General features: G+C 48.0%; 1 protein-coding gene across 3 annotated transcripts; it reads left to right on the top strand.

The window, feature by feature from the left end:
• Gabbr1 (gamma-aminobutyric acid type B receptor subunit 1) lies at positions 1 to 27,905 on the top strand. 3 transcript variants are annotated; one of them, XM_051187406.1, is made up of 23 exons: positions 1 to 254; positions 508 to 748; positions 1,407 to 1,610; positions 2,367 to 2,552; positions 3,874 to 3,894; positions 5,090 to 5,250; positions 8,006 to 8,140; positions 8,558 to 8,728; positions 9,626 to 9,727; positions 10,001 to 10,066; positions 10,519 to 10,710; positions 16,389 to 16,631; positions 17,272 to 17,335; positions 18,509 to 18,586; positions 21,130 to 21,280; positions 21,622 to 21,754; positions 22,866 to 22,982; positions 23,065 to 23,172; positions 23,739 to 23,832; positions 24,389 to 24,516; positions 25,953 to 26,081; positions 26,247 to 26,390; positions 26,962 to 27,905. In XM_051187406.1, exons 2-23 carry the CDS (start codon positions 667 to 669, stop codon positions 27,133 to 27,135), a joined length of 2,883 nt encoding a protein of 960 aa, XP_051043363.1. In that variant the 5' UTR covers positions 1 to 254; positions 508 to 666; the 3' UTR covers positions 27,136 to 27,905. The 3 variants fall into 3 exon arrangements, with proteins under 3 accessions (XP_051043363.1, XP_051043364.1, XP_051043365.1); XM_051187407.1 differs by lacking the exon at positions 2,367 to 2,552 and having other exon boundaries at positions 4 to 254; XM_051187408.1 differs by lacking the exons at positions 2,367 to 2,552; positions 3,874 to 3,894 and having other exon boundaries at positions 4 to 254.
• The last annotated feature ends 39 nt before the right edge of the window (positions 27,906 to 27,944 follow it).

Genomic DNA, 27,944 nt, shown 5'->3' on the forward strand with positions numbered 1-27,944 from the left:
CCCGGCGCCGCCTCCTTCCCTCCCGGCTCCGCGCTCTCGCGGCCCGCCGTCGCCCCGGGGAAGGAGAGACGGGGGTGGGGTTTGCGGGTAGTGAGAGAGGAGGGGCGAGACCCCGGCCGGCTGGAGCCCGGATTCCTAGGGAAGAAGGACAGGGGGAGGGGAAGCTGGAGGACCGGGAGGGAGAACGAAGAGCAGCGGCCGGGCCTGGGGCCTTGAGGCCCGGGGAGAGCCGGGGAGCGGGACCGGGAGCCGAGGTAAGATCAGGGCCCCAGGAGCCGGGCTTGGAGAGGGGCGCTCAGTGAGGCCGGTGGACGCAGGGCAGAGCCGGGGGCTTGGGGGTCGGGTGCAAGTGGCAAGCGATGGGGCAGCGGGACCCCGAAGCGTGGGTAAATCTGGGCTCGCGCTAGCCACCGGGGCGGCGGAGAGGAGGTGGAGTCCCGGGAGGGTGGGGGGCCGAGGGAGGCCGGAGGAGGGTGGGGACAGGCGCTCTCTCCTCCTCTCCCCCAGCCCGTGCGGCTCCGCCCCCGCCTCCTCCGCGGGGCGCCCTCCGCGTCCCGAACCGCGCGGTCGGAGCCTGTGAGGCGCGCAGAGCGAGGTCTGTCCGTCGGCTGGTCCAGGCCGCTGCCGGCGGGCTCCGCCGTGCTCTCACGGCCGCCTTTTCCTCAGATGCTGCTGCTGCTGCTGCTGCCTCTCTTCCTCCGCCCCCTGGGCGCAGGCGGGGCGCAGACCCCCAACGCCACCTCGGAAGGTGCACCCTCCTCCGGCGCCCCGGACCTCTTCCACCCTCTAGCCCCTTTCCCTGCACGTCTCCTTTCCTCATCACTCTCGCGTCAGAACCCCACCCCCACCGCCCGGCCGCCACTTCACTACTCCTGACCTCTTTTCTGTCACCCCGCATCACCACCAGCACCCATTTCCTCTGCCTCACGTTGCTACACTACACCGCTTTTCTGTGACCCCGAATTATCTTCTCAGCTCCACCTCCCTTTCCGGGCCCCACATTACTACAGCGCCCCCCTTCCATGGTCCGTCCACTTCGTTGCTCAGATGGGCTGTGTTCGATCCTCTTCTTATTCAGCTCCCATATCCTCCTTTAGCCCTGTTTCCCCCATTTTAGCCACCGAACACTATAGCCCTTAGGATTTCTTAGCTATTTTTCTCCATTACACTTGTCTACCAGTGGACTATCTCATCAGCTTTTGCCCTAACCCATGACTCTGGGTTCTGCAGCTTGGGTTTCTTAACTGTCCCTCCCCACTCCTACCTTTCGGACCTCCCCCACCCCACCCACCGTTTTTGTTCCCATCCCGGGCCCTACCAATGACCACGCCCTGCTCTTCCTCCTTCCACTGCGGTGCTGCCTTCCCGCTCCCACGGTTCCCCTGTGCCTCCCCACTCCTTCTCAGGTTGCCAGATCATACACCCGCCCTGGGAAGGGGGCATCAGGTACCGCGGCCTGACTCGCGACCAGGTGAAGGCCATCAACTTCCTGCCGGTGGACTATGAGATTGAATATGTGTGCCGGGGGGAGCGCGAGGTGGTGGGGCCCAAGGTGCGCAAGTGCCTGGCCAACGGCTCCTGGACGGATATGGACACACCCAGCCGCTGTGGTGAGTAGCCTGGGAAGCCCCCTGCCCCCCTTCAGGCCATTGCTTTCCCACGTTACAAACGAACCGTCGTTATTTTTGCAACTCAGCAATTTAAATGCAGTGGAAACAAATTCACAAATGCGTTTAATGAATGAGTACTATGTAGGAGGAGGGGCGTTGCTGTGAGCTGTTAGTGGGAGGAAGCAAGCTAGCAGCCAGCATATCCACTTCATCCTCTTCATTAGGGTACTGATCATTGGATGAAATAACTGATTTTTCATCTGAGTTCTTTGAGGATCATTAGTGAGGGATTTTTTTTTAAGTTACAAAATAATTTCATTACCTTTTTTGACAGCTTTGTCTCCAACTCAATGACCACATAAGCCGGTTTAGTAGTATTATAGACCAGCCATAATAAGAAAAGCAAGCCCGATCATGCATCCAAATTTACATACATCTACACATTTCAGAGGCAGAGAACTACCCACTTTACTGTGAGCAATTCCTATTTTGTGTGCTTACAGCTCCATCTTGGGTTCCTACAATAGAATTACTGTTTTTTTTTTTTTTTTTTTTTTTTTTTTTTTCCCTGATAGGAATATGGATGGATACTGGGGCTGGGGAGAAAGGGAGAGGTAGAGAGGCATAGCCATTGCATACCTGGTTTCCTGTGGAGCAGGATGCTTGTGAACCCAGACCCAAGCCTGAGTTCCCTGTACTCCCAAGGGGAAAACCTCTACAACTCGCCTTTCTCCTTATTTTCATGTCTCTCTACAGTCCGAATCTGCTCCAAGTCTTATTTGACCCTGGAAAATGGGAAGGTTTTCCTGACGGGTGGGGACCTCCCAGCTCTGGATGGAGCCCGGGTGGATTTCCGATGTGACCCCGACTTCCATCTGGTGGGCAGCTCCCGGAGCATCTGTAGTCAGGGCCAGTGGAGCACCCCCAAGCCCCACTGCCAGGGTGAGGGGAACAGCTGCCTGCCTGCGGCTGATGAGATTGCTTGCACTAGGATGGGAGTGGGGAGTGGACAGAGGGAAATGATGGGTGTTATGAAGAATGTTGGGGAGGACTTCGGAATGACAGAGGTGAAAGCCCAATTCTTTCCACCATCCATCTGCCTCAGACTTGGTCCCACAATCTCTGTGTTCACTTTGCTGGGCTTCCCTCCATTCCATTTTCCTTTAGTGTGTTCTTCCTGCTTTCCAATCTTGGGCCTTTTGTTTTCTCTTTTTCTTCATTAATGTCACCCTCCCTCACCTTCTTAAAGTTTAAAGCCTGAGATTTTCTCCTGGAAAAACCATCCCCTTTCCGTAGACTTAGAACATCACCCCCCCTCACCTTCTTAAAGTTTAAAGCCTGAGATTTTCTCCTGGAAAAACCATCCCCTTTCTATAGACTTAGAACATCCTATGTATCACTCTTCTAGAATTGATCCATTTTTATTCATTCTATAATGGAATTGCTGTAATATTCACAATTAAACCATACCTTATATTTAGAAAAATAATAGGCGAGATCTGGGATTGGAAACATGTGGAAGAGGAAAAATTGGGGCAGAATGATCAGACAATAAGAACACTTCAAAGGCAGATGGGAAGACTGGGCCTTGTCTCTACCTTTTACAACCTTGATCATTCCTTGAGGGAACAATTGCTTTTGTTTGCCACCTCTTTGCCCTACTCTTTGTTTTTGCAAACATCTCCCCTTTCTGGGACTGAAACTCTTGTGTATCCTCTTCTTTCCTGGAATGAAAATTAAGCTTCAGGGTTCCTCAGTTTTGACTAAGCCCTTGTTTTGAACTTTTAAGAAGGTGTTCATATGCTAGCCAACTTTTGGAGAATTTACTAAATTAAGGTATTTAAACAGCAATCATTTAAAACTAATTGTATTTGTAGTTTTTTTTCCTTAAAAAGACTACAGATTATATATATATATATATACATATATATACATATATATACATATATATACATATATATACATATATATACATATATATATATATATATATATATATATATATATTTCAAGCTCCGCAGAAATAAGCTATGCCCCGACTCCCTTTACTTGCTGGCACAAGTTCTGTTGTCATTTGAAAAATAAAGAAAACACCAAGTCCTGACCACCAGCCCCGCCTTGCTCTTATCCCCAGGCACCCTAACCCTCAGCGCAGTCTCCGCTCGCTCCGCATGAACAGGTGTGGGAGGGGGCTAGGGATCAGGCCTGGGAAGCTGGGCGCCACTGGTAACTCTTCTCTGATCCCCGTCTTTCCTGCTGCCAGTGAATCGAACGCCACACTCAGGTGAGATCAGAAACCCTTCCCGCGTGCACTGCCGCCCCCACCCCCTCACTCTTCACCCTCCGCCACCACGATTTCTTTTGTAGGTTGTGGGTGCCCTGTTACTCATCTCCCCCAACCCATTTAGTTTGTGGCCTGAACATCCTCTCCCTAACCTGTTTCTTGCCACGAAATCGTGGTTTTCCGCGGTTCGAGCTCCCTCCCATCTCCCTGCTTGGCCGCACTCTTCGGGCTTGCGAAGCCCGGTAGGGGGCAGCCGTGCGCCGGGGGATCCCAGGCCTCTCCTGCGTGGGGTTCCTTCAGACCTCAGGGAACTATTCCTGCCACCCCATACCTAGGTTTTACCGGCGAGGTTCCATGGCCCTGCTCACCGGTCCCACTCACGCGGGGCCTCGCATCCTAGACCCCCCTTCTCGCATCACCCTTCCTCAAGCCTTCCCTCAGCCACGCTATTCTTCCGCCAATGCTCACTTCTACCAGTCCTTACTTTCTCAACCCGTATCTTTGTTCTGCAAAACCTTTTTCATCACTCTCCGTCTTCCCACCCTTAGTCCTTTGCTCCATCTCCCCATAACCCCCCTTAAAAACTATCACCAGCCCCCACCCCACCCAACCCACCCTCACTTCTCATCTCTGCTCTGTGCTTAGCCTCTCACCTTCCTAATCCTCTTGGAATCCTCTCCTCCAGAATCCCTAGGCTGAGACCCCTCCCTTCCTTGCTCTCTCCCTCCTCTCCCCTCCCCTCCGGGCCTTGGAGCTGGCTCCTATCCCCGCCCCCATCCCGTGACGTCAAAGCCCCCCTCCTAGCTCCTCTTCTCCCTCCTCCCTTCTGTCGGTCGGTCAGTCGGCGAGGAGAGTCCGCGGTGGCGGGAGCGAGCGCCGCTTGGCCCTAGGAAGCCCACGTCTCTGCCTTTCCGGGGCTCCGGCCCCCTCCTCCCCATGAGACCTGGGATGGAGGCGCCTCCCCGACGCCCTCCCTGCAGCCTTTCCCAGAAGAAGTGTCCCCCCTGAGCTGCCCCTACCCCAAGGAGGCCGCCCCCGCCCCTCCCCGCCATGGGCCTGGGGGGCCCCTGCATCCCGGTGGGGTGGCCGCTGCCGCTTCTGCTGGTGATGGCGGCTGGGGTGGCCTCGGTGTGGGCCTCTCACTCTCCCCATCTCCCGCGGCCTCACCCGAGGGTCCCCCCGCACCCCTCCTCAGAACGGCGTGCAGTGTACATCGGGGCGCTGTTTCCCATGAGCGGGGGCTGGCCGGGGGGCCAGGCCTGCCAGCCCGCGGTGGAGATGGCGCTGGAGGACGTTAACAGCCGCAGGGATATCTTGCCGGACTACGAGCTCAAGCTTATCCACCACGACAGCAAGGTAGTCGGGGTGAGGGACAGAGTGGCTGGGGTGGTGGGAGGCCAGGGCCTCTTTGGGATTGCGAAGCAGACCCCTCCCGAGTGTGACTGGCTGGAGACGCGCAGGAGGTTCAGGAGCTTAGGGATGTGTCAGTGGCTCTCAAGGCCGACTCTTGCAGGCAGTAGAAGACTCGCAGAAATGGTGGTGGTGGGGGTCTTAGGTGCTGATTCTACAGAGTAAACTATCCCTGGCCAGGTTTGGGGGCTGGAAGGAACGTCAGGGTAGCTGGCTCAGGGGTTTACATTTACCATGGTAACAAGGTAAATCTTGGCGTAGGTTGGGGCTGAAAGGAATAGGGAGAGAAGGGGGAGGATTTAGAGGGACAAGAGGGTTCTACTTTATCTATCAAACAAACAGCAAGGTAGGGCTGTCTGACTCTTCATCTCTCTTGTCGGGGATTCCTGTGAGAATGTGTGGCCTATGGCTCTGGGAAAGACTAATTATAATCAAGAGATGAGCTTGGGCACTGGGAGAGAGTATTGGGGTCCACAAGGAGCCCCTACAGAAGCATTGGGGGTGGAGAGTCAGTGGACAAGGAGATCAGAAAAGAATTGAGAAGGGAGGGGGTGGGGAGGAGGGTTAGGACAGTGGAGAATCTTGGGCATCCTGGGGAACTTGGGGTCCTAGTTTTAGCTTCTGGTTTTATTACCATGGCCTGGTGAATCTGAAAAGAGAAACAGCATGTAGGGTTGGAAAACAGATAGAGGGGAGAGGGCCATGGTGAAGAAATATTGGTACTAGAGGATGGTCTCCAGTAAGATTTCTTTACCAGGTCTCTCCCTGAGTGGGAACTGACATGACAGAAAGAAGGTTTAGGTCCTTTCTGACTTGTGGCTCCAGAGGCGAGGTTAGGGAAACAGTACAGGTGGGAGATTTGGCCATTTTATATTTGGGGGTGTGTGGGACATGGGTATGCATCTAAAAATAGGCCTGTGCCATCAAAAGGGGCAGAGGTGAGCCTGCAGGAAGGGTAAGGGTTGTCAGGGGCTTGGAGAGAAAACTTAAAATTCTTTGGATTGTTGCCTTCTCTGTGGGTCTCAAACATCACCGAACAAGGATCACCATTTGTTTAAAACACTATTTCCAATTCCTTAGTCAGGAAGGAATCCCAGGTAGTTTCTTCATTTCCATCCACAGAAATACTGCCTAGAAACTGCCTGCCTGAAGCTTACTCCAGGATGCCCATGGGGAGAATGGCGGGCACAGGGGGGAAAATTACATGTGAGGGAGGGTAGGGAGGCAGGGAGAGGATCTTGATCTGTTCAGAGAGCAAAATAGATAACTGGTTGTGAGGGGGAGCTAGTGAGAGACAAAGATGGGGCCAGCTTTGGGATGGGGTACTGCAGGAAGTTGGGAAGCCTGGCAGGAGCTTAAACTCATCCCCCATGACAAGTGATTCCATAGAGATGTTGGAAAGCAAATGGGGTGGGGGACTAGAAGATGGTAGAAGTGAAGGAGGGGGTGTGGCAGAGGTCTAGATCCTTGGCAATCGGTAAGAAGGGCCACTTTGCAGTGGTGAGTGGGGTGTGAATGAAGCAGAAGATGGCACACGCATCAGGCCACACATTCCCTGTTTTATGTAACTGTAGGTTTCTGAGTATCATTGTTCATTAAATAATTTCTTCAGACAAACAGTGGAGGGACAGTGTGGGGCTGCAGAGAAGAAACTGGGAGCAGTATGTGCTCTAATGTAAATGGGAAGGACCCTATAATGGTTACAAAATTTTGGAAAGATGCTAAGTGGGAGGCATGGAAGTATTCCAAACCTATAGGTGAGCCCTGCCCTTGACAGAGTGGAGCAGGTAGCTGAGTTCAAAGTACAATTTTGGGTGCTCAGATTTGCCAGCTCCCCCTGGCTCCCTGGGCTTCATGTCTCCAACTTCCTACAGCAGCTCAAATGTCAGACCTCAGTGGGGAGCAAGCAGACTCCAGGTGCCTTCTTTATTCCCCTTCTAAGCCCCTCCACCGAATTCACTCTCTCCAGTCCCCTGTGCCCCTCTGCTTTGACTCCCCACTGGTTGCCATTTCTTCTCCACTTCTTTTGGGTGCTCCAGCAGCTTCTGAAATGTCATACTTCAGCAGGAGGGGAACAGACAGCAGGGGACCCATGGCTGCCTCCTCCTCCCCCCAATTATCTGTCCCTCCTACCTTTCTTTTCCTCTCTGGCTTTCCTGTAGCTATCTCTTTCAGGCACCTCTAATATCATCGGGTTTGTGGAGAGTTCCATTCTATTTGTTTTCCTCATTTTAGAGTCTTCCTCGCTCCCCCACCACCTTTAATCTAATGGACTTGTCAAATGTCAGGGCCCAGCAGGAAAGGATGGGTGCTGAGCCGACCCCCTACTGATCTTGTTCCTGTTCTCTCAAACTGAAGGTGGAAATTTCATTGAGGGAGCTGTCTGGGTATCTGGAGAGAATGTGTTTGTGTTTAGGAATGATTGAGGATGAGCATAAATGGGGCTGAGGTAGAAGATTCATTAATATGGAAGGAAGAGCATGCAGTGGTGGGTAGGGCTGAGATCCCAGATGGAAGACAAGAGAAAGGAGCTTAATGAAAGAGGAGAAATGAGAAACTTGACAGGAAGAAGAATATGGTGAAAATGATGGAAATGAGTAATTGAGGAAGGCGCTAGGTTGCCCAAGACAGTTGGCATTGCAAGGTATGTGTGTGGGGGCATGGTGGGGAGCCAGCCTTCATTTCCTCTTTCCTCCCTCAGTGTGACCCGGGGCAAGCCACCAAGTACTTGTATGAACTACTCTACAATGACCCCATCAAGATCATCCTCATGCCTGGCTGCAGTTCTGTCTCCACACTTGTAGCTGAGGCTGCCCGGATGTGGAACCTTATTGTGGTATGCAAGGTGGTGGGAGGGAGGGTCATCTCCTTTTGGACTGTGCTAAGTAGAGGGATTGTGGTTATGTTTAAGAGGACTAGAGCGAGGGACCCACTGCCAGGAATCATCCAGCTGGAAACCTGAGCTGGCTGGACTTCTAGTAGCATTGCCTGAAGGAGCTATCTGGGATCCATGGATGAGGACTCTCTCTCTCTCTCTCTCTCTCTCTCTCTCTCTCTCTCTCTCTCTCTCTCTCTCTCTCTCTCTCTGTGTGTGTGTGTGTGTGTGTGTGTGTGTGTTATTGAAAGTCGATTTTCCTAGGACAAAGATGGGGAAATTTGGAGAGTTGGGGGGGGGGAATCAGAGCCAAGAAAGGGCTAGAGTCACTGGTAGCATCCTCAGTTTGCACGGACGCCTCTCATCCCTCTGCCTCAGCTCTCATATGGCTCCAGCTCACCAGCCCTGTCAAACCGACAGCGTTTTCCAACATTCTTCCGAACACATCCATCCGCCACACTCCACAATCCCACCCGGGTGAAACTCTTTGAAAAGTGGGGCTGGAAGAAGATTGCCACCATCCAGCAGACCACAGAGGTCTTCACCTCAGTGAGTACGGACAGGGGATGGGATGTGAGGTCCCAGGGGCATCTGCTCTGTTGTGGGAGATCTTGATGGTTTATCAAAAGAGAACACATTCCAAGTGGGCGAAATGCTTGTTCTTTCTGTAGCCTGGGGAACACATGAGCTGGATTTTTGGAATCCTCTCCATTGTTTTGTTTTGTTCCCCAGACAGATAGGATTGCTTTGTGAAAGTAGGTTTAATTCTAAGTTGAGATGAGAGGGAATATGAAAAGGGTCTTAGGGAAGCAGTGGACTCCAGTGCCTTCAGGGGTGGATTGGGTGGGAAAGAAGATGGTGAAGGGGCAGACAGACAAATAAGAGACAGATGACAAAGGTGTTGTCATTTGGTATTGACACAGAGAGATGCTTACAGATTGAAGAGGGACAGGGAGTTTGCAGAGGCAGAGAGGAAGTGCGGGGCTCCACATTCGAGGGAAGTAGCCTGATTATTCTTTGGGTCTCCTATGAACTCATGTCCAGTGGCCCTTTAATTCTCCCTTCCCACTTTTTCTCAGTGACTCAGTCCATTTTTCTGTGATCCTTTTGTCTGTCTGCCCACTTGCCTCTTGAGTTGGCATCATCCTGTCTATTCTGGACCCTGCTCTGCTTTTTTCTGTTTCCTCTGATTTCTTCTCAGTGTCAGAAGTGGGGTGGATGGGGCAGTGTCCCTGGGTACAGATGCCAAGGAGGGGCTTATCATGGTTCTTGGAAGCTGCCTCCTAAGACTGGGGGGGGTGCTTTCTTTTATCCTTTCCTCGTGGGGTCCAGGGGCAGTTGGAACAAGGTTCAGACACTACTTTGCTGTGAGTTTACAGTCAGTTCTCATGTGCTCTGCTTTATCTTATATGGACCCCATCTTCCTCCTTCTTGTTCCTACCTAAGACGCTGGATGACTTAGAGGAGCGAGTGAAAGAGGCTGGGATTGAGATCACTTTCCGTCAGAGTTTCTTCTCAGATCCAGCTGTGCCTGTTAAAAACTTGAAGGTGGGTGAGCAGGACTGGTGGGCTCAGCCTGCTCAGGGGTCACTGTGGGAGGTGGTCATCTGGAGAGTCTAGAAGAGACAGTTCATTCTTTGAGGCAGTGAGTCTCCTGGGAAGGTTTAGTTGCCTCTTCAGTTGACATTTATCCACTGCCCATTGAACATTTCTTTGCACTAAGCAGTTGGAGCTGGGAAATCAACGCTTCAAAAGCGCTGGCTTAACCTGCAGGCGCTTTCAGTATCCCTCAGGAGCTCTGTTTCTGTTTCTGTTTTATAGCGTCAAGATGCTCGAATCATCGTGGGACTTTTTTATGAGACTGAAGCCCGGAAAGTTTTTTGTGAGGTGGAGATGGAATCTGGAGCTGGGAGGGGCTGGATGAGCTCTCTATGGTGGTTTTCTCATGGGTCTTCCTTATGGCATTTCTGGTCAAATTGATAGCCAATGACCTGAGATGATAATTAATACCAAGCCTGTCTGTAGACTCTGACTCCATCCATCACTTGTCTACACTCAAAATGCACATACACGTTCTCATTTTCCTCTTTTGTGCCTTAACACCATCTCTTCTGAGTGGCTGATGGAGGCATCTTGTTGAGCCTTTCCTATGGTTTGAAGAATTTAAAAAAAAAAAAAATGTATTATTAAAGTTTTAGATTAGCATAGAAAGTAATGGGTTTTTAGTGAAGATTAAAAAAGGAAATCATGTTATTTGATTCTCAAGAGGCTAAACGGTGTCTAGAGAGATAATATCACCTCCCTCAGAATAAATGCTCCCTTCCCTACTTTGAATGCAGGTTTATAAGGAACGGCTCTTTGGGAAGAAGTATGTCTGGTTCCTCATCGGGTGGTATGCTGACAATTGGTTCAAGACCTATGACCCGTCAATCAATTGCACAGTGGACGAGATGACTGAGGCGGTGGAGGGTCATATCACTACTGAGATTGTCATGCTGAATCCTGCCAACACCCGAAGCATTTCCAACATGGTGAGGGTGGGGACTTGGAAACTGGCACTGGGGTGGAAGGGACTGTGGGAGCATCGGAGGGGAGGGGAAGGGGAGAGAAGGGAAGGGAGGATGGCGGTGGAGTCCAGTGGCAGAAAGAGGCCTATGCCCATACTGTGCTTGTTTACATCATGTTTCCTGGGTTCTACCAGCGCTGTGATTTCTTTGGGCAAGAGAGAAAAATAGTGGCACATACAGTAGGCTTCTGACAAGTGGAAGGACTGTTACCATGGAAACAAGGAGCAGTTGGTGAGAAGTCAAGTGAGGGAGAGGCATTAATAGTGATATAGAAGCTTGTGTGCAATGCACACCTTTCCCAGAGAGTTTCTCTTGGGCACAGATGTGTTTTTATTTATTATTGTTATTATTTGTGTGTGTAACTTACATAATACCTCAGAGAGTTGCTTAATATTTATTTTTCTTGTTTTTTTTTTTTTTTTTTTTTTTGAGAGAGAGAGTCTTTCTTTATACCTCTGGATGTCCTAGAACTCACTATGTAGACAAGGCTTGCCTCAAACAGAGATTCCCCTGCCTCTGGCTGCTTCCCAAGTACTTGGAGTTAAGACATGTGCTAGCATGGCTGGCTTTAATATTCACTATTTATTTATTTTATTTATTTTGGTTTTTCAAGACAAGAGTTTCTCTATGTAGCCTTTGCTGTCCTGGAATTCGCTCTGTAACCGATGCTGGCCTCGAACTCAGAGATCCTCTTGCCTCTGCCTTCCCAGTGCTGGGGTTAAAGGCGTGTACCACCACGTCTACCATGAATACTCACTTTGATTGATGTGAAGTTATTTTTAATGTTTCTCTCCCTCACTTTTTTTTTTTTTTTTAAGACTTCAGAAATCGGTTAGCCCCAGATTAGTTTCCTGGTGATAGCACTTGAACTGGAAGGCACACTGTCTTGATTTGGGAGGACAGGCTAGCCCTGTGTGGGGCCATGAATGGGTGTGGGTATGTGGGGAAGAGGCCCTTGATGTATAGCACCATACTCCACAGCACTGGGATCTTGATAGGTCAGTGGGGTAACCTATGTATCTGTTTATTAAATACTTTCAGAGAGGTGAGCTCATGACGCTTTTAATAATAGTTGATTTTATGAGAAAAATTAAGATTGGTGATATATAATTGATCGTAACAGCAATATTCTAAACTAGATTTGTTATTTACATCTTTTGAGCTAGAAAATTAGAATCAGGGAGCTTTAGTGACTTGTCCTGTGTCATGCATCTCCTGGTACCCTATTGAGTTGAACTCTAACCTTTTCTGCCCCATCATTTCCCATGGAAAAGTTCAAAGCCTGTCCAAAAATCTTTACACTATTATGTGCAAATACTGTTCAGATAATGGTAGTGTTTTAGTAAAGGAGAAATGAGGTTGAGAAATCTGCTTCTGGCAATAGATTGTGATAAAGGGTGGGCTGCAACATGGATTCTGGTTATAAATTGTGCTCTGGAATGTTCTAAGGGGATGCTATGTTTAATTTGTATTAATTAAAAACATTGGACAACCACTTCCCTGAACAGGACAAGAGAGCTGAGTCATTTTCTGGAATGCAGATAGTGGCGCAGGTTACCAAAGTCAGTAAGGCTTATTTGTATCCTGAGTCCACAACCTGCCACTTCAGGACTCTGTCTGACACTGGGGGAGAGAAGGAACTGACAGAGAGCTTTGAGGTGGGTGGGGATGTCGGTCCTTAGGGTAGGATGCTGGGGGCAGAAATCTTTTCTGGCCTTTGGTTTCCAGAGAAAGTGCCTTTTCTCAAAGGCACACAGAGCCTTCTTGAATCCCCAGCTAAAAATGTCTCATGGAAAAGCCTAGATTTTTCAGTGGAGGAGAGAATCAGCATTTTCAAGTGACTGTGAGGATTATAGGCAAGTCCAAACAGGATCAAAAGACGTGGACCAGGGAAGGGTTGGACTGAAGCGTGGAGTGAGCAGAATCTTAGAGATTTAGTAAAAGGGCAGAGGTGTATTAATTCCATAAGGTTTGCCTCGGGTGTGTTTGGATCATTCCCCAAATTTCCATGATAACCACCTGGAAAATTAGGTCAGTGCACAGGTTACTGAACCTTTCCCTGGAGTTCCCTTATGGAGGTTCTGATGCTGTTGATTTGGTCAACCATAAAAACTACAGGTTGCAATGTCTGGAGGGCAAAGGCAGGGCACCTCTAAATATCCTATGATGCATAGTTCAGCCTCCAGCAACATGATTCTTCTGCTAAAGGCTGGCAATAGCATGAGAGTTGAGAAACCCTGGTTTAGAGAAAGAATTTTAAGCACCATGTCTGGGAAATGGAGAATTTGAGGCCAGCCTGGGCTACAGGTGTGAGACCATATACATGCAACCAACCCCACAACCGAGAGAGAGAGAGAGAGAGAGAGAGAGAGAGAGAGAGGAGAAAGGGGGGGAGAAGTATAACCGTAATCTTTGCCAACTCAAGGGGAAGATTGTTTTTCCATGGTTTCTGATAGTGCTCTTCTTGACTAGCTGTGCTGTCCTGAGTGAGCTGAGATTCTGGGGATAATATCATGCTGAGCAGATTAATCCTTTCCCAGTATGGTGATTTTCTGATGTAATCTTTATTTTGAACTGAGGATTGGCTAGACCTGAAAGCTGAAGGACTGACTGCTCAGAAGTGTTAGCTTGATGCTGCTGTCTGTGAGCACTGGTACCTGCAGAGGCTTTCAGCACAGAAGTAGCTCAGGATAGTGCACAATAAACACAACAGTTGGTGCCTGGGCCGGAATCCCAGCATCGTCACTTGCTACAGTGTGCCTTCAGGCAAGTTGCAGGACCCTGTGTCTTTGTTTTCTCATCTCTAAGACAGAGATAATAATAGAGTCCATTCATTAAAATGTTTGAGAATTAAATACATTGACCTATGTGCCTGGAACACAAGAAGGACTATACAAATGTTAGCTGTCACCATCACCCCTTCCATCATCAACATCTTCGTCAACACCATCATCAGCCTCTTTTTCTTCCTGTATATAGGATGGTGTTAATGAGACATGGGAGCAAGCAGGTTAAATAAGCAAATTGCTGATTTGGAAATATGTAGTTTACTTTTCTGTCATATGCTTTGGACAGTGAGGGAGGATGAGGGACAAGTAAGCTTAATTCTGTATCCTTTTTTTTTTCTTCTGTCTTTATGTTATTATTTTTAAGTATATTTGAGTATGTGTGTGGAGATGCCACTGGATGCCAGAGGTATCAGATCCCCTGGAGCTAGAGTTATCTGGATCTTCTGCACTCTTGACTCCTGAACCATTTCTCCAGCCCATCCCCCCTTTCGTTTTGAGATTAGAGTCTTAATATGCTGTAGCTCAGGTTAGCTTTGAACTTAGCTGTGCACACTAGAATCACCTCTAATTTGAGATCCTACTGTTTTTGTCTGCCTCATGAATTTGAGATTACAGGTGTTTAGCATTGTAGACTGTCTGTCTTGTCTGTCTGTCTGTTTCTGAGGTGGGTCCTACTGTGTTGCCCAGGTTGATCTTGAATTTACAATTTCAGACTCATGAGTCCGTACCCCACCCCTGCCTGTCTCTTTAGCCTTATAAGAGGCTTGGACTGCAGATTCTGCCACTGTTGTTTCTTTGAATTTGAGATCAGTGGTCATACGTAACTACAATGTGTTAGAGTAAATGAGGCCTATTAAGACGTAAGGTGTTAGGCCAGAATTATAGGCCTGAGCATTGGGAACAAAGATGAGGGTGCAACCAGGGAAACTCACAGGGAGAAGTGTAATATATTTCATACCCAGCACTTTATGTGTTCTTACTTAATCCTTACAGGGGCTCTTTAACACAGTATTATTCCCATTTTAAAGCTGAATAGCCAGTTTAGTGAGATTTAATAACTTTCTTGAGATTTGTTAGTAGGTAAGTGGTTTAATTAGAATTAGAACCCATTCATCTGCTTATCCATCCAACGGACTTTCTTTTTACTTAAAGATGTTACTGTTTTAGATTCACAGCAAAATTGAAAGGTCCACGCTTCACCTATTTTCTATATACACCCTTTCTGTTGTGTAACCTCTCCTTTATCAGAGTCTATTACCACATGAGTATATTGGTTACAGTTGGTGATCTTCATCAACTCAACTGGCTGTTGTCACCCAAAGCCCATGGCTTATATTAGGATCAGCTTTTTTTCTTTTTTTGCATTTTGTGGGTACCTGTAACATGTGTCTCCCTTTACAGTGTCATATGAAGTGCACAGAGTTCCAGGGGTGTTTTTAATATGTCCACTGAAAACTGTGTGCAATGCTAGGTACTAATGTTTATGAGTGGAATGGAGCCTATTCCTGTCCTAAGGTAGTTGAGCCTAGACCTTTGTGTTTCAAGGTCCAGGCTATTTCTAAAAAAGGAAATACACACACAAAAACATGTTCTGGGGTCATGGGAACAAGGTTTAAAAAAATCTCCCCCCAAGACAGTTTTTTCCTGCATAGCCCTGCTGTCCTGGAGCTTGCTCTGTAGAGCAAGCTGACCTCAAACTCAGAGATACACCTGCTTCACCTTCTTAGTGCTGGGATTAAAGGCATGTGCCACCACCACCTGGCAATATTTTTTTAAATTGCATTTTATCCAGGTACACATCTGAAGGTCAGAGGATAACCTTTGGATATTGGTTTTCTTTCTCTACCGTGTGTGTCCCAGGACTCCAAATCAGGCTTGGCAGCCGGCCCTTTTATGTATGTCCAGGAGCTAAGATTGTTCATTCATGTGTCATTCCTTCATGAGAGCATACCTGTGAGTGTTCTAAATCCAAGCAGTTACCTGTAGTGATTCTGTGTCTTACATGTGCAAGAAGAAGTTAAACGTTTTCCTATGTGTTTCTGGGTGGTAAGGAAGGGAGGGTCTGAGTGTTCTCTGTTATGTGGAAGGCAGTGCTAAGAGGTTCAGGAAATCACTCACCTAGAAGCAGAAAGCCAAGCATGGTCATTGTAATATAGGTGGCCAGGTCTCTTCATCCAGGAGAGTTTAAGGAATTTCCATTCTTTTTAGATTTCTTGGGGAAAGGTTGCGTGCCAAGAGGGGTATGAGTAGGAATGAATATGGACCTCTACAGAGTGAAGCATATTTCTGATGGCTGTCAACAGTCTAAGGAGTCAGCAAACAGAAGTCATATCAGGATAGTAAGAAGTTAACACCCTGAAGAACAATCCTCCTGGTTGGCAGGCAGACCGAGAAAGGCTTTGGCATCGCCTTTTCTGGATATTTCAAAATTGGAGGAGCTGTTAGCTCCTGGGTCAACTCTGCTGTGAAAGTCTGAAGGTTGGGAGAATGCCAGCTCTGCCACTCTTCATTGCAACATTCATCTCTTCCTTGACTCTGTCTTTGCTTCCTCCTTTGCCATTCATTTCACCAGAGTGTTTATTCATCAGATCTCTCTGTTGTTTGTAGTTCTGAGCTAGCAGCTGTACACTCTCAAGACCATTGGGCCCAGCTAATCCCTGCCTTAGTCTTGTAGCTTCCAACCCAAGATAGACACATGGGTATAGCTAACGATTTTTGTCTGTACATATGGTCTACCCGACAACACGAACACAAACCATCCGCTCGAGTCACAGTGTCTGAGCCAGAACTGAGGCCCCTCCCCGCCATGCCCACACACATTCCAATGCTTTCCTCTTGTTCTTTCCTCATCAGACATCTCAGGAATTTGTGGAGAAATTAACCAAGAGGCTGAAAAGACACCCCGAGGAGACTGGAGGCTTCCAGGAGGCACCACTGGCCTATGATGCCATCTGGGCTTTGGCTTTGGCCCTGAACAAGACCTCTGGTGGAGGTGGCCGTTCGGGTGTGCGCTTGGAGGACTTTAACTACAACAACCAGACCATTACAGACCAAATCTACCGGGCCATGAACTCCTCGTCCTTTGAGGGTGTTTCTGTGAGTTATGGCAGCTTCTGTCATGTTCCCTATGGAAAGGGACACCTTGGAGGGTCCCTAGATGCACTCCATCTACTTTTACAGTTGGTTTTCTGTCATGGACCCCATGGAAAGGGACACCTTGGAATGGCCCCTAGATGCACGCTTTCTCTGGCTTTTCTGTAAAATTCAGCCATAGACTTTGGAAAAACAGATCCCCAATCAGAAAACCATAAAAAAGATGACAATGAAGAGAATCACCATATTCTAGTGCTTTCAACCTGGTCCAGGTGTTTACAGGTCAGATGAGAGGTATAGGGTTTTGTTTTGTTTTTAAGAGATTTAACAACTTGAGAATTAATCTCCTCATCCCTTTTAAAGTAAGGAAATTAGAGTTCAGTAAGGTTTTGTGATTGCTCCTGGCCCCCTCTCTGGGGACTCTCTCACTAAGATCTCAAGGGTGAAGCTTCTTCTCAAAAGAAAGCTGTTTCCAGAATCTAGGGTATGTGCATCTGGGGTGTGTCCTATATGCAGCAGATGCCATAAATAGCCTTCATTCAGAAGCTCAATTACATCAAAAACAGAAGGTTTCAGAGTCCCTGATGTTCTCTTTTCCTCCTGCTTTTATCCGCTCTGCCTTTCTCCACACGTTTCTCCTCAGGGCCATGTGGTCTTTGATGCCAGTGGCTCCCGGATGGCATGGACACTTATCGAGCAGCTACAGGGTGAGCTCAGACCCCAGAGGCTGGGGAAGGGGCGGGCAGGGGTGAACCGAGTTCTTACTTGGGAGGAGATCAATGATTCATCTTAACAAGACTAGCACTTTTTGCCTACCTTGAATCAGGCCTTAAACAATGATAAAGAGAACAGTCCTGGGTAGGTCTTTTGCAGTGATTCTGTTCTTTCAAAGGGGCATGCAGATTAAAAAGAACCTATATATTTCTTCCCAGTGGCTTTAGTTTTAGTCCCAGAAGTTGTCTGCCTCAGGCTAGATTGAGGGGTTAGGAGTGTCCTGAAAGATCAAGGAAAGCTGAGCCTAGGAAGCTGGCTCTTTTTAAAGGGAATCCTCTCAGTTCCTTGCTATGTGAGAACAGTGTTCCCGTCATACATATAGCTGGTCTTTTCTAGATGGCATTTCCCTATAGCTTAGCACTGAGGCGAGTACAGAGCTTTTGTGGGTTAATCATTCAGTTCCACCTGACTCATCCTCTTGTGGTGTGGCCAAGAGACCCACTTCTTAGCCTCCTGTGAAAAGTTTCTTTCTACCCCCACCTCTGCCACCAAATCCTCTCAGCTCGCTTTGTATATGGGACAAGTGGGGCTGGACTTCAGCCAGGGTGCAGTGGGTGTGAATTGGTGTTTAGAAGGAAGGTTGTGTTAACTGTGGCCATTCTGGAAGAGAAACCTTAGGAGTGACTGCATTTCCCTTAGTGGTATTTTAAGAGGCAGATGTATCTTATCCAAAGCATTAGAACCCAAGCCAAAGGGAGAGAGGCTTCTAAAATTAAAGCCACTGGGGAAGAAAGATCCTGTAATTCTGTCCGTCACAAGAGGGAGACTAGTCAGAAACTGTTTAAAGCTTTGGAAGCCAGACTCAAAGTGAGAGACATGTTGCTGGAGAGGTGTGAGGCAAAGAATAGGTGGTAGACGTGCAAGGCGCCTTCCTCTAAGAGCCTTAAATACCTTAAGGGTTATACTATGTATTCAGATTGCCTTGGGAACCACCTTGTTGTGTTGCTGTGAAGTTGAGTTGCCCATCCAGATGACCTTGGGTCCTTGAGTTGCTTAGGTCAGTGGCATTACATACAAACGTGGAGGGCAACTCTGAGGGAAATGGAAGTTTGAAAATGCCTAGGGTGGCTTCTCCCTACCCATGACAACTGTAGTCCTTTGCTCAGGTGGCAGCTACAAGAAGATTGGCTACTATGACAGCACCAAGGATGACCTTTCCTGGTCCAAAACAGATAAGTGGATTGGTAAGTTCTTCTTTGGTCCTTCTGAATAATCATTGTCAGACTTTTGGGTGAGGGAGTGAGGTACTGTTAGGTTGGCATGGCAGAGGGGTCATGGCAGGGATTGGGAGTGAACATGGTCTCCGAGAAGAGAGGAGGGTGAGTTGATGTAAAGATGGAACAGGCCCAGGGTCACCCTGTTTTTAATGGTGCTCTGCTGCAGTGAGTGGGAATTAAAAGCAACATTAGAGGCGATAAGAAATAGAAGCTCTCCTCCAGCCTTGATACATTAAGAACTGTGGCTTCAGGTCCCTATCAGGAAAATAGCTGCTTAAAACTTAATAGAGGAAGCAAAATTCCATGCCATTCTTATTGGCTTTTTTGTGCTTTGCTTTTTTGACTTGTTTTGTTTGCTTTCCCTTGCATTTTACATATTTATTTTGTGTGCATGTGGAGGTTAGAGGACAACTCATGCAAGGACTCCTACCACCGTGTGGGGCCTGGGAATTGAATTCATCAGGCTGGAACATCAGATCATCAAGGCCTTTTTGCCTGAGCCATCTCACCAGTTTTTGTTTCTGTATTTTGTCTTCTTGTTGTTTATTTCCAAGTCAGGGTTTCATCCTATAGCTCAGGCTAGGCTTGGGCTCATTATGTAGCTGAGACTCATCTTGAACTCAAGATGACTTTCCTGCCGCAGCATCTCAAGAGTGCTGGAATTTCAGGTGTATACCACCATGCTTACCTTACTGCTTCCTTCCATCCTTCCTTCCTTCCTTCCTTCCTTCCTTCCTTCCTTCCTTCCTTCCTTCCTTCCTTCCTTTCTCTCAAGAAAGAGTCTCACTACATAGCCCTAGGTGTCCTGGAATTCACTTTGTAGATCAGGCTGGCCCTCTGCCTCTGACTCACACAGATCCATTTACCTCTTCCTTCTGAGTGCTGGATTAAAGGTGTGTGCTAGCACACCTGGCCTACTATGCACTTTTTTTTTTTTTTTTTTAATAGGGAAAGAACAAAGTTAATTTTGGTATGCTAAATGACAGGAAATGGGAAAGATACTAGAGGTAAGCAAAAGGGAAGTTCCTACTGATGAGGAAGGATCTTAAGGCCATTGAAGGCAGCTGCCACCCGCCTTGCCTAGTGAAGTCACATCGTTCCCAGCACTGCTGGGAAGTATGTGTGTGTACGTGTGCATGCTGTGTGGCCAGTATGCCATGGTGTTCTTGTGCAGGTTAGAGAGCAACTTTGTGAAGCTGGTCCTCTTCCATCTTTGTGGGGACTGAACTTAATGTGGCCAGGTTTAACAATTACTTTTACCCAATGAGTCATCTTTCTGGCCCAGCTTTATTATCTTTAATTATTAATTATTTTTAATGTGTTATAGGCATTTTGCGTGCGTGCGTGCGTGTGTGTGTGTGTGTGTGTGTGTGTGTGTGTGTGTGTGTGGTGCGTGCGCACCATTTGTGCTCCTGAGGCCAGAAATGGGCATCAGTGTAGTGTCCCTGGAACTGAAATCACGAATGATTGTGACCCACCACGTGGGTGCTGGGAACTGAACCTGGGTCCTTTGGAAGAGCAGCATACTCTTAATCCCTGGACCATCTCCGCAGACCCCCATTTTACCCCCATTTTATTTTGTTATTTATTTGAGACAGTCTTTCACTTTGCAGGCCAGATTGACCTCAAACTTGTGTCAGTACTCCTGCCTCAGTCCCCCAAGCATTGCTTCAATTACTGAGTGAGCTAACATGCTTTGCTTCGTTTTTATTATTTATTTATTTTTTGTAGTTTGAATTTAGGGCAGTGTTCTGTACAGTTATAGATGCTGCCTGGCCTAAATTGGATTTTTATTTTTCATTTTTTAAGCTAAGCAAATTGAAATTAAGTAGGTGTTTTGCATGTTGTCACCCCCCACCACCACCACAAGTTTGAGCTTTCCCTTAATAGTACCTGGAAACACTTTTGGGGAATACTATACTGCTAGGGTTGTTATGTATCTTTTTCTGGAGTTTAGAAGACTACACTGGATACTCCGAGGCTCTTTTGGCTTTCCGTTTCTGTAATTGTTATTTGCACCTTTAATGGGGCAACAGGGGATGTTATGCACGGTTATTTCGGCTGTTCCCTTTTGTAGCTGTGTCTGCTGCCCCCCCCCCCCAAGACAGGGAAATAAAAAACCAAAAAAGAACAAGCAATCAAAGCCTGGAGTGGTAGCATACACCTTTAATCACAGTGGAGGCAGAGGCATGAAGATAGGTCTCTAACTTCCAGGCCAGTCTATCTGCAAAGGAAGTTCCAGGACAGCCAGGGTATACAGAGAATCCCTGTCTTGAAAAACAAAATCAAATGAAAAGAACATGCAGCCAAAGAGACCTTCAGCACAGACTCCATCTTCTCATTTTCTGGTTGTGTCTCAAGGTTCCAAGTGTCCTCCAGCATTCTGCCTACCATAGCCCCTCAGTGCATTTGAGGTTCCTGCAGCTTGCCTTTTACCCTTTCTCCTATCCTGCCTTCATGCCACTGTCCTCCCTTCTTTTTCTTTTCCCCTCCTCCCCTGTGCCATGCAGGAGGGTCTCCCCCAGCTGACCAGACCTTGGTCATCAAGACATTCCGTTTCCTGTCACAGAAACTCTTTATCTCCGTCTCAGTTCTCTCCAGCCTGGGCATTGTTCTTGCTGTTGTCTGTCTGTCCTTTAACATCTACAACTCCCACGTTCGGTAAGTTTCTCTTCTGACTTGATCCTTGGCCTGGCTGCCCTCTCTGAGGTACTGACCATACTTCCTGAAGAGTAAGAAAAATGAGAACTCTCAAGGCCGTGTGTCCTAGAGAGTAGCATGATGACTCACCAAAAATGTAAGGGGGAACCAGGCATGACCCCTACCTACCCTGTGGCTCAGCAGCTTATCCAGAGTATTCTTTCTCTCTCTTCCCAGTCTGTCTTCTCCGTCCTCCCTGGGGGTAGGGTTATGCTGTTGATGACATTTTTGGAGAGCCAAGCCTCCCTGGAGGAGATGGGGTAATTCTGCTTTCTCTCCCACCCTCTCCGCCTCTGCCCTAGTTATATCCAGAACTCCCAGCCCAACCTGAACAATCTGACTGCTGTGGGCTGCTCACTGGCGCTAGCTGCTGTCTTCCCCCTTGGACTGGATGGTTACCACATAGGGAAAGGCCAGTTCCCGTTTGTCTGCCAGGTGAGTAGACAGGTGTACCAGCATATACCTTGTAGATTATGTCTTTCCCAGGCCTCTCAGGAGCACCTTCCCTTTCCCTGACTAGTGTCGCCTGCTCTGCCTTCCTCCAGGCATCACCCTTTTGGTCTCTCTCTCTGGCTCTGTCCCTTTTTTCTGGGTGCCAGACCTTTTCCATTCGGCAGTTCTCTGGCTGGTTGCTAAGCATGCCTCGGAGAGGAGAGGGGTGAAGTACTGAAGACAAAGGAAGGGGTCTGCACTCAGAACTTATGAACAATAGTGGCCTGTTTGTGGTGTGTGAGCTGAGAAACAAAACTGGGCTTTCCCGTGGGAGCCTTGGTTGGAGTTTGGAAGGATGGAGAGTTAGGGCAAAGGACTTATCATTAAAGTGGAAGAAGAGCCCTTGGGGACTCTTGGCTAGTGGAGTTTCTGGGACTATGGGGAAAGACTGGCTTCAACGACGTTTGAATAGTTCTCTCCTACTATGCAGCATCCACTCCTTCCCTGGTTTCTTCCACTGGCACTCTTTCTGTCCTCCACTGTGTCTCTGTCCTGATCGCACACTATGCACATAACATGTGCACACACACATGCACTCATGTCTTCAGGAAATGTCTGTTCCTAGTGGGATCAGCATGCAGCAGGAGAGAGACAACTAGGAGATGCATCTAGGGAGGGATCTGTAGAAAGTGCTGTGGACAGAGAGAAAGGAAGCAGCTCAAAGTCCATGGTTGAACGGCCCTCAGCAAGGGGGCAGTGTTTGTGCACTGAAAGATGATGCTTGAGATCAGAAAAAGGGTAGATAAGGGAGATTGAGTGGTTCAGCATAGGTGGGTGGGACACAGGGAAGACGAGGGCCTGGGAGATGAGCCAGACTAGTGGATGGACTCTACTGTGTCACATTCAGAGGTGTGCAGGTGGTAACTGTAGGCGCTAGATTAGATCAGTAGGGTTTAGCAAGAATACTCTGCTGCTACAGTCCCTTCCCTCCGAACTCTGCTTGCTATGTCCTGCCTGTTTTTTGTCAACTGGTCACTGTTCACATTGCTTCCTGCAGTTCCATCCAGCATGGGCCCAGTTCCACCTATTACTAGTGTCTTTTCTTCCTTTCTAGGCCCGCCTTTGGCTCTTAGGCTTGGGCTTTAGTCTGGGCTATGGCTCTATGTTCACCAAGATATGGTGGGTCCACACAGTCTTTACAAAAAAGGAGGAGAAGAAGGAATGGAGGAAGGTAAGCAACTTCCCAGACCCAGCCTTTCATCCCGGGCATAGAGAAGGCCTTTCTGACCTGTCTTCTCTGGATATCTACTCAGACCCTAGAGCCCTGGAAACTGTACGCCACAGTAGGCCTGCTTGTGGGCATGGATGTTCTGACTCTTGCCATCTGGCAGATTGTGGATCCCTTGCACCGAACCATTGAGGTATCTACTACTTGAGAGGAATTGCTGGGGTTGGGAAACTGGGCAGGGTCCATCAGTTTAGCATTTCCAAGGCTATGTGTGGTCTTGAAGGATATAGCTACTAAATGAAGGCTGGACTGATAGCACATACCTTTAATTCCAGCATGTCTTCAATCACAAAGCTCAGGAGGCAGAGGCAGGCAGATCTATGAGTCTGAGGCTAGCCTGGGCTACATAGATAGTTCTAGGATAGCCAGGTCTATATAGTGAGACCCTGACTTTAAAAATGAAAGGAAGCTACTCAGGGAGAGAGCTCTTCAGTCTTCTTTATACTTTGTACTTCTGTCTTTACCAGATGGTGCCTTATCAAAGAGGTTTATCGTGTCTGGGATCTGGGTGGATATGTAGGGTTCCCAAGCATCAAGGAAAGTGTTGGGGGGGAAGCCCTTCTAGTGTGTTCAGGGGAATGCCCCTAGGCTTGAAGTACAAGCGTGCAGTACTGAGTCTCAGGAAAACAGGCAGGGCTGGTGGTTGAGGAGCTGGAGAAGAGTTCAGTCACTCATCCTTTTGCTCCTTTTCTCCCTCAGACATTTGCCAAGGAGGAACCAAAGGAAGACATTGATGTTTCTATCCTGCCCCAGCTTGAGCACTGCAGCTCCAAGAAGATGAATACATGGCTTGGTGTGTGGGATGTGGGCTGGAGGGGGGAGGGGGAGGAAGCATAAGCAGGAGGCCAGGGGGAAAGGACCATTCAGAAAGCAGCCAGTTGCAATGCCTTTATCACTGCACTAAACTTTTCAAGAGTAAGAGAGCTTTGGGCTTTCACTGTGAATAGTGATGTTTAGCAGAAGGTCAGGGCAGGTTGGTGACCCACCCATCTGTGACTGGTCAGCTCCTGAGAGTAAGACCGAGGTTGTAAGGTCATGGGCTTAGCTCCTCTTCAGCATAGCTGACATTCCTCTATTCTACACACGGTGAACTAAAACGTGTTGCTGCTGGCAGGCTAAGGGTTGAGACACCGTGTAGCATCTATTGGATTATTCCTAGCTGCTCCATAGGAGGCTAAAGTGAGGTCTGAGCCAGGTAGGTGGGGCTGGAATGGAGAGGAAGTCTTCCTTTACACAGAGGAGATACAAAGAGCAGTAGTAAATGAAAGACAAGGAGAGGAAGAAGGAAGAGGGTTGAGTTGGGAGTGTGATGGTCCTATTGCCCAGGTGATGCTTTCCTGTTGTCCTAGGCATTTTCTATGGTTACAAGGGGCTCCTGCTGCTACTGGGAATCTTTCTTGCGTATGAGACCAAAAGTGTTTCCACTGAAAAGATCAACGACCACAGGGCTGTGGGCATGGCTATCTATAATGTTGCGGTAAGCTCCCTTGACACGTGGTGTTAGTCCTGGAAACTGTTAAGGTGTTAGGACGAGAAGAATCAGAAAACTAGATCTGAGATCATTTGTGTAGAAGTCATAAAACACTGGTTAACATTGATTTATAAAGTCACTGCTGTATGCTTTTTCTGAGGAGACAAATGTCGATTCACCCTAGATAGGGCACCCAACAGACAAAAGAAGTGACTCTACCAAAATCTAACTTGGCATCCTACTGTCATTTCTGTTGCTGTGATAAAATACCTTGACAAAAAGCAACTTTGAGCAAAAAGCAAATTTTAGCTCACAATTCCAAGGTATAGTCCATCAACAAGGAAAGTCAACACAGGACCTTGAAGGAGCTACCCATCCAGAGTCAAGAGCAAAAAGAAATAAATGCATGTGTGCTTACTCATGTTCAGTCCAGATCCTCCTGCCTAGAGTTTGGCACCCTCTCCAGTGACTGAGTCGTCCCACATCCCTTAGCAATAGAAATCAAAATAATCCTCCTAAAATATGCTCATATACCAAAGCAACATGATCTAGACAGTCCCTTGTTGATAATCACCTGAGTGATTTTAGAGTCTAGAATCTAAACTCTGTCAAGTTGGCAAAGCTAATCTTCACACTTGACAAATCTATACATTTGTGGAGGTCATTACAGGAGCATGAGGGAGTTAATGGCATTTATGCCATCTAAAAAGTCCACTATAGCATGGGTAACTGCATACCTGGAGTTCCCTGCCCAGCTTGCAGGCAGTCGACGGGAGAGCATTCTCTCACCAGGAATTAGTTACTGCTTATATAATGTTGGGGATGGGCCTCCTTAGTCTTTAGGGATGTTCCAATTCAAAGGATATAACCACATAGCAGTTTAGAAAGAACACTACATTTGGGTGATAGGTCCTGATGTTTACAAGACAACTTACTGAGCTGAGTTTGGTCCTTAGAACACAAATCAGAAAGTGCTGGGTGTAATGACTTGTGCTAGGTCCTTAGTTCTCAATGAGCAGGCAGCCTCTGGCCAATGGAGGATTCTGTATGAAAAACTGGAGTAGAGGAGGAATGACAGCTGAGGTTTTCCTCTAGCCTCCATATGCATATACATTCACATGCATGTGTACACATGTGATCCTGTACCACACATATATAATATACACAGATAAGAGAAAAGCTTTCACACAACATTATATCATTTTGCACCTATGTAATGAAGTGGTCTCAAGGACAGACTGAATGTAGAGAGCCCCAGGGAAACACTGATCTAGAGCTGAGAACTGGTTTGGTAGTTTATTCCTGATTTTTATCTATTTAAAGTTGAGGGTCCTCCTGAATCTGTGGAGCATTCAACAGGATTGTATGTATCTTCATGAGCTCTGTCTTTGGGGAAGGAAACTCTGCATTAGATCTGAGTCTCCCAAATGCTGTCTCTCCAGGTCCTGTGTCTCATCACTGCTCCTGTCACCATGATTCTTTCCAGCCAGCAGGATGCAGCCTTTGCCTTTGCCTCTCTGGCCATCGTGTTCTCTTCCTACATTACTCTGGTTGTGCTCTTTGTGCCCAAGGTGAGGTTCTGCTCTCCCCCTGCCTGCCCTAATAGAACCAGGACTTCCATTCTGTCATTATTTTGGCCCAGCTTGTCTTTCATTGTTTCCATTGCTCGTTACCAGCTGCTCACTCACACAGCTCCTGCTCAGCCACCCACCCAGTGCTCAAACCTTTGTTCCCAGATGCGCAGGTTGATCACCCGAGGGGAATGGCAGTCTGAAGCACAGGACACCATGAAGACAGGGTCATCCACCAACAACAACGAGGAAGAGAAGTCCCGGCTGTTGGAGAAAGAGAACCGTGAATTGGAAAAGATCATTGCTGAGGTGTGTGGTGAGCCTTAGATATGGGTTCACGTGTTGGTAACTTACAGAGGGTCTCATAAAACCTGCAAGGGATCAGGGACAGGAGAGGGAAAGGGTTGAGATTCAGTCTCAACTAAAATTTTGTGTTAGCCCCAGGGCAGGGAGAGGCTGTGGAGTGGGACCTGCAGATTCAGCCCTCCATTGGCAGTAGCTAGGGGGAGGCCACTGTGAGCTATTACTAGCCCACATTCACAGCTGCTATGTGAGGCAAGTAGCACAGCAGATTGGTTTTAGGCAGCCGCTCACAGTGTTCACTGTGCCCAGGCTGTAGTTAGGAACCAGTGCAGTACTGGGAGTGGAGGGTGGCATTCCAGCTTGGTTGATGCAATCTTCCTGTCATTTATTCTTTTGTTTTTAAATTCACTTATTTCCTCGGTGCCTTTATACTTCTGTGGCTTTCTTTGTTCTTTTCTTGATTCACATTTTAATTTATTCTCTCACCTGTGCATCTCATTTCAATGCTTCTCCTCCCTTACAACTCTTTCCACTTTACGCCCTCCTCCCACACTCCCAATTGTGTTTCTTCCTCCAGAAAGAGGAGCGTGTCTCCGAACTGCGCCATCAGCTCCAGTCTCGGCAGCAGCTTCGCTCACGGCGCCATCCCCCAACACCCCCGGACCCCTCTGGGGGCCTTCCCAGGGGACCCTCGGAGCCCCCTGACCGGCTTAGCTGTGATGGGAGTCGAGTGCATTTGCTTTACAAGTGAGGGGGTATCAAGAAGGATAAGGCCAGTAGGGGAGGGAAGGGTGTGGGAAGAGGGTGGGGGACTGGGAGGAGGGCAAGGACTCCTATCTCCCACTGGGAGAACATGCTCCCCCTCTTATAAATATATGTCACTCTGTGCATCTGGGGTTGTTTGGATCTCCAGTACTCTGGGAAACAGACTGTCTTCTCTCTTATTCATTCATATAATTTTGTATCACCACTTCACTGTTTAGTTCAAACCCTGATTGAAGCTATTCACTCATAACCCCAGAGGGGCAGCTTACCATATTTTTCTCCCACAGCCTGTCTTGCATAGTTATCACAGAAACTCCTGCAATTTTAGCAGCAGGGGTCTCCCCACAAGTGTTTTTCCCACACTTGCAGGTCCCTCTCCATTTCTCAGCATCAGAATCTCCTTCCATCATCCTTGTCCTACGCATCCATGTTTTCCTCTCCGTAAATGTTGCTTCTTCAGGGGATTCATTCTTACCCAGGCCCACGTGCTCTGTGTGCTCCTGATTCCTGACACACATACCCTAGCCTCTGAGTGCATTTTTCCTGAGCGCTTTCTCGCGCTGCCATTACTCATGTTCTCTGTGTACCCTGGACCTGTGAGTGCACAGTGGTTATGAATGTGTGCTGTGGTGTGCTTGGGTAGGTGTGTGTGGTGTGTTGAGCACACTAAGCTGTCTTCCTCATGTGCACATGTCATGTCTTCCTGTGTTTTACTCGTGTGACTATGCATTCTATATTATTTGTATCTCAATATCATTTTATGTTTTGTGTGTATGTTTCCCTGACTGGCTTCAT

This window comes from Phodopus roborovskii, unplaced genomic scaffold (genome assembly GCF_943737965.1).
Source record: "Phodopus roborovskii unplaced genomic scaffold, PHOROB, whole genome shotgun sequence".
NCBI classification, from domain to species: domain Eukaryota; kingdom Metazoa; phylum Chordata; class Mammalia; order Rodentia; family Cricetidae; genus Phodopus; species Phodopus roborovskii.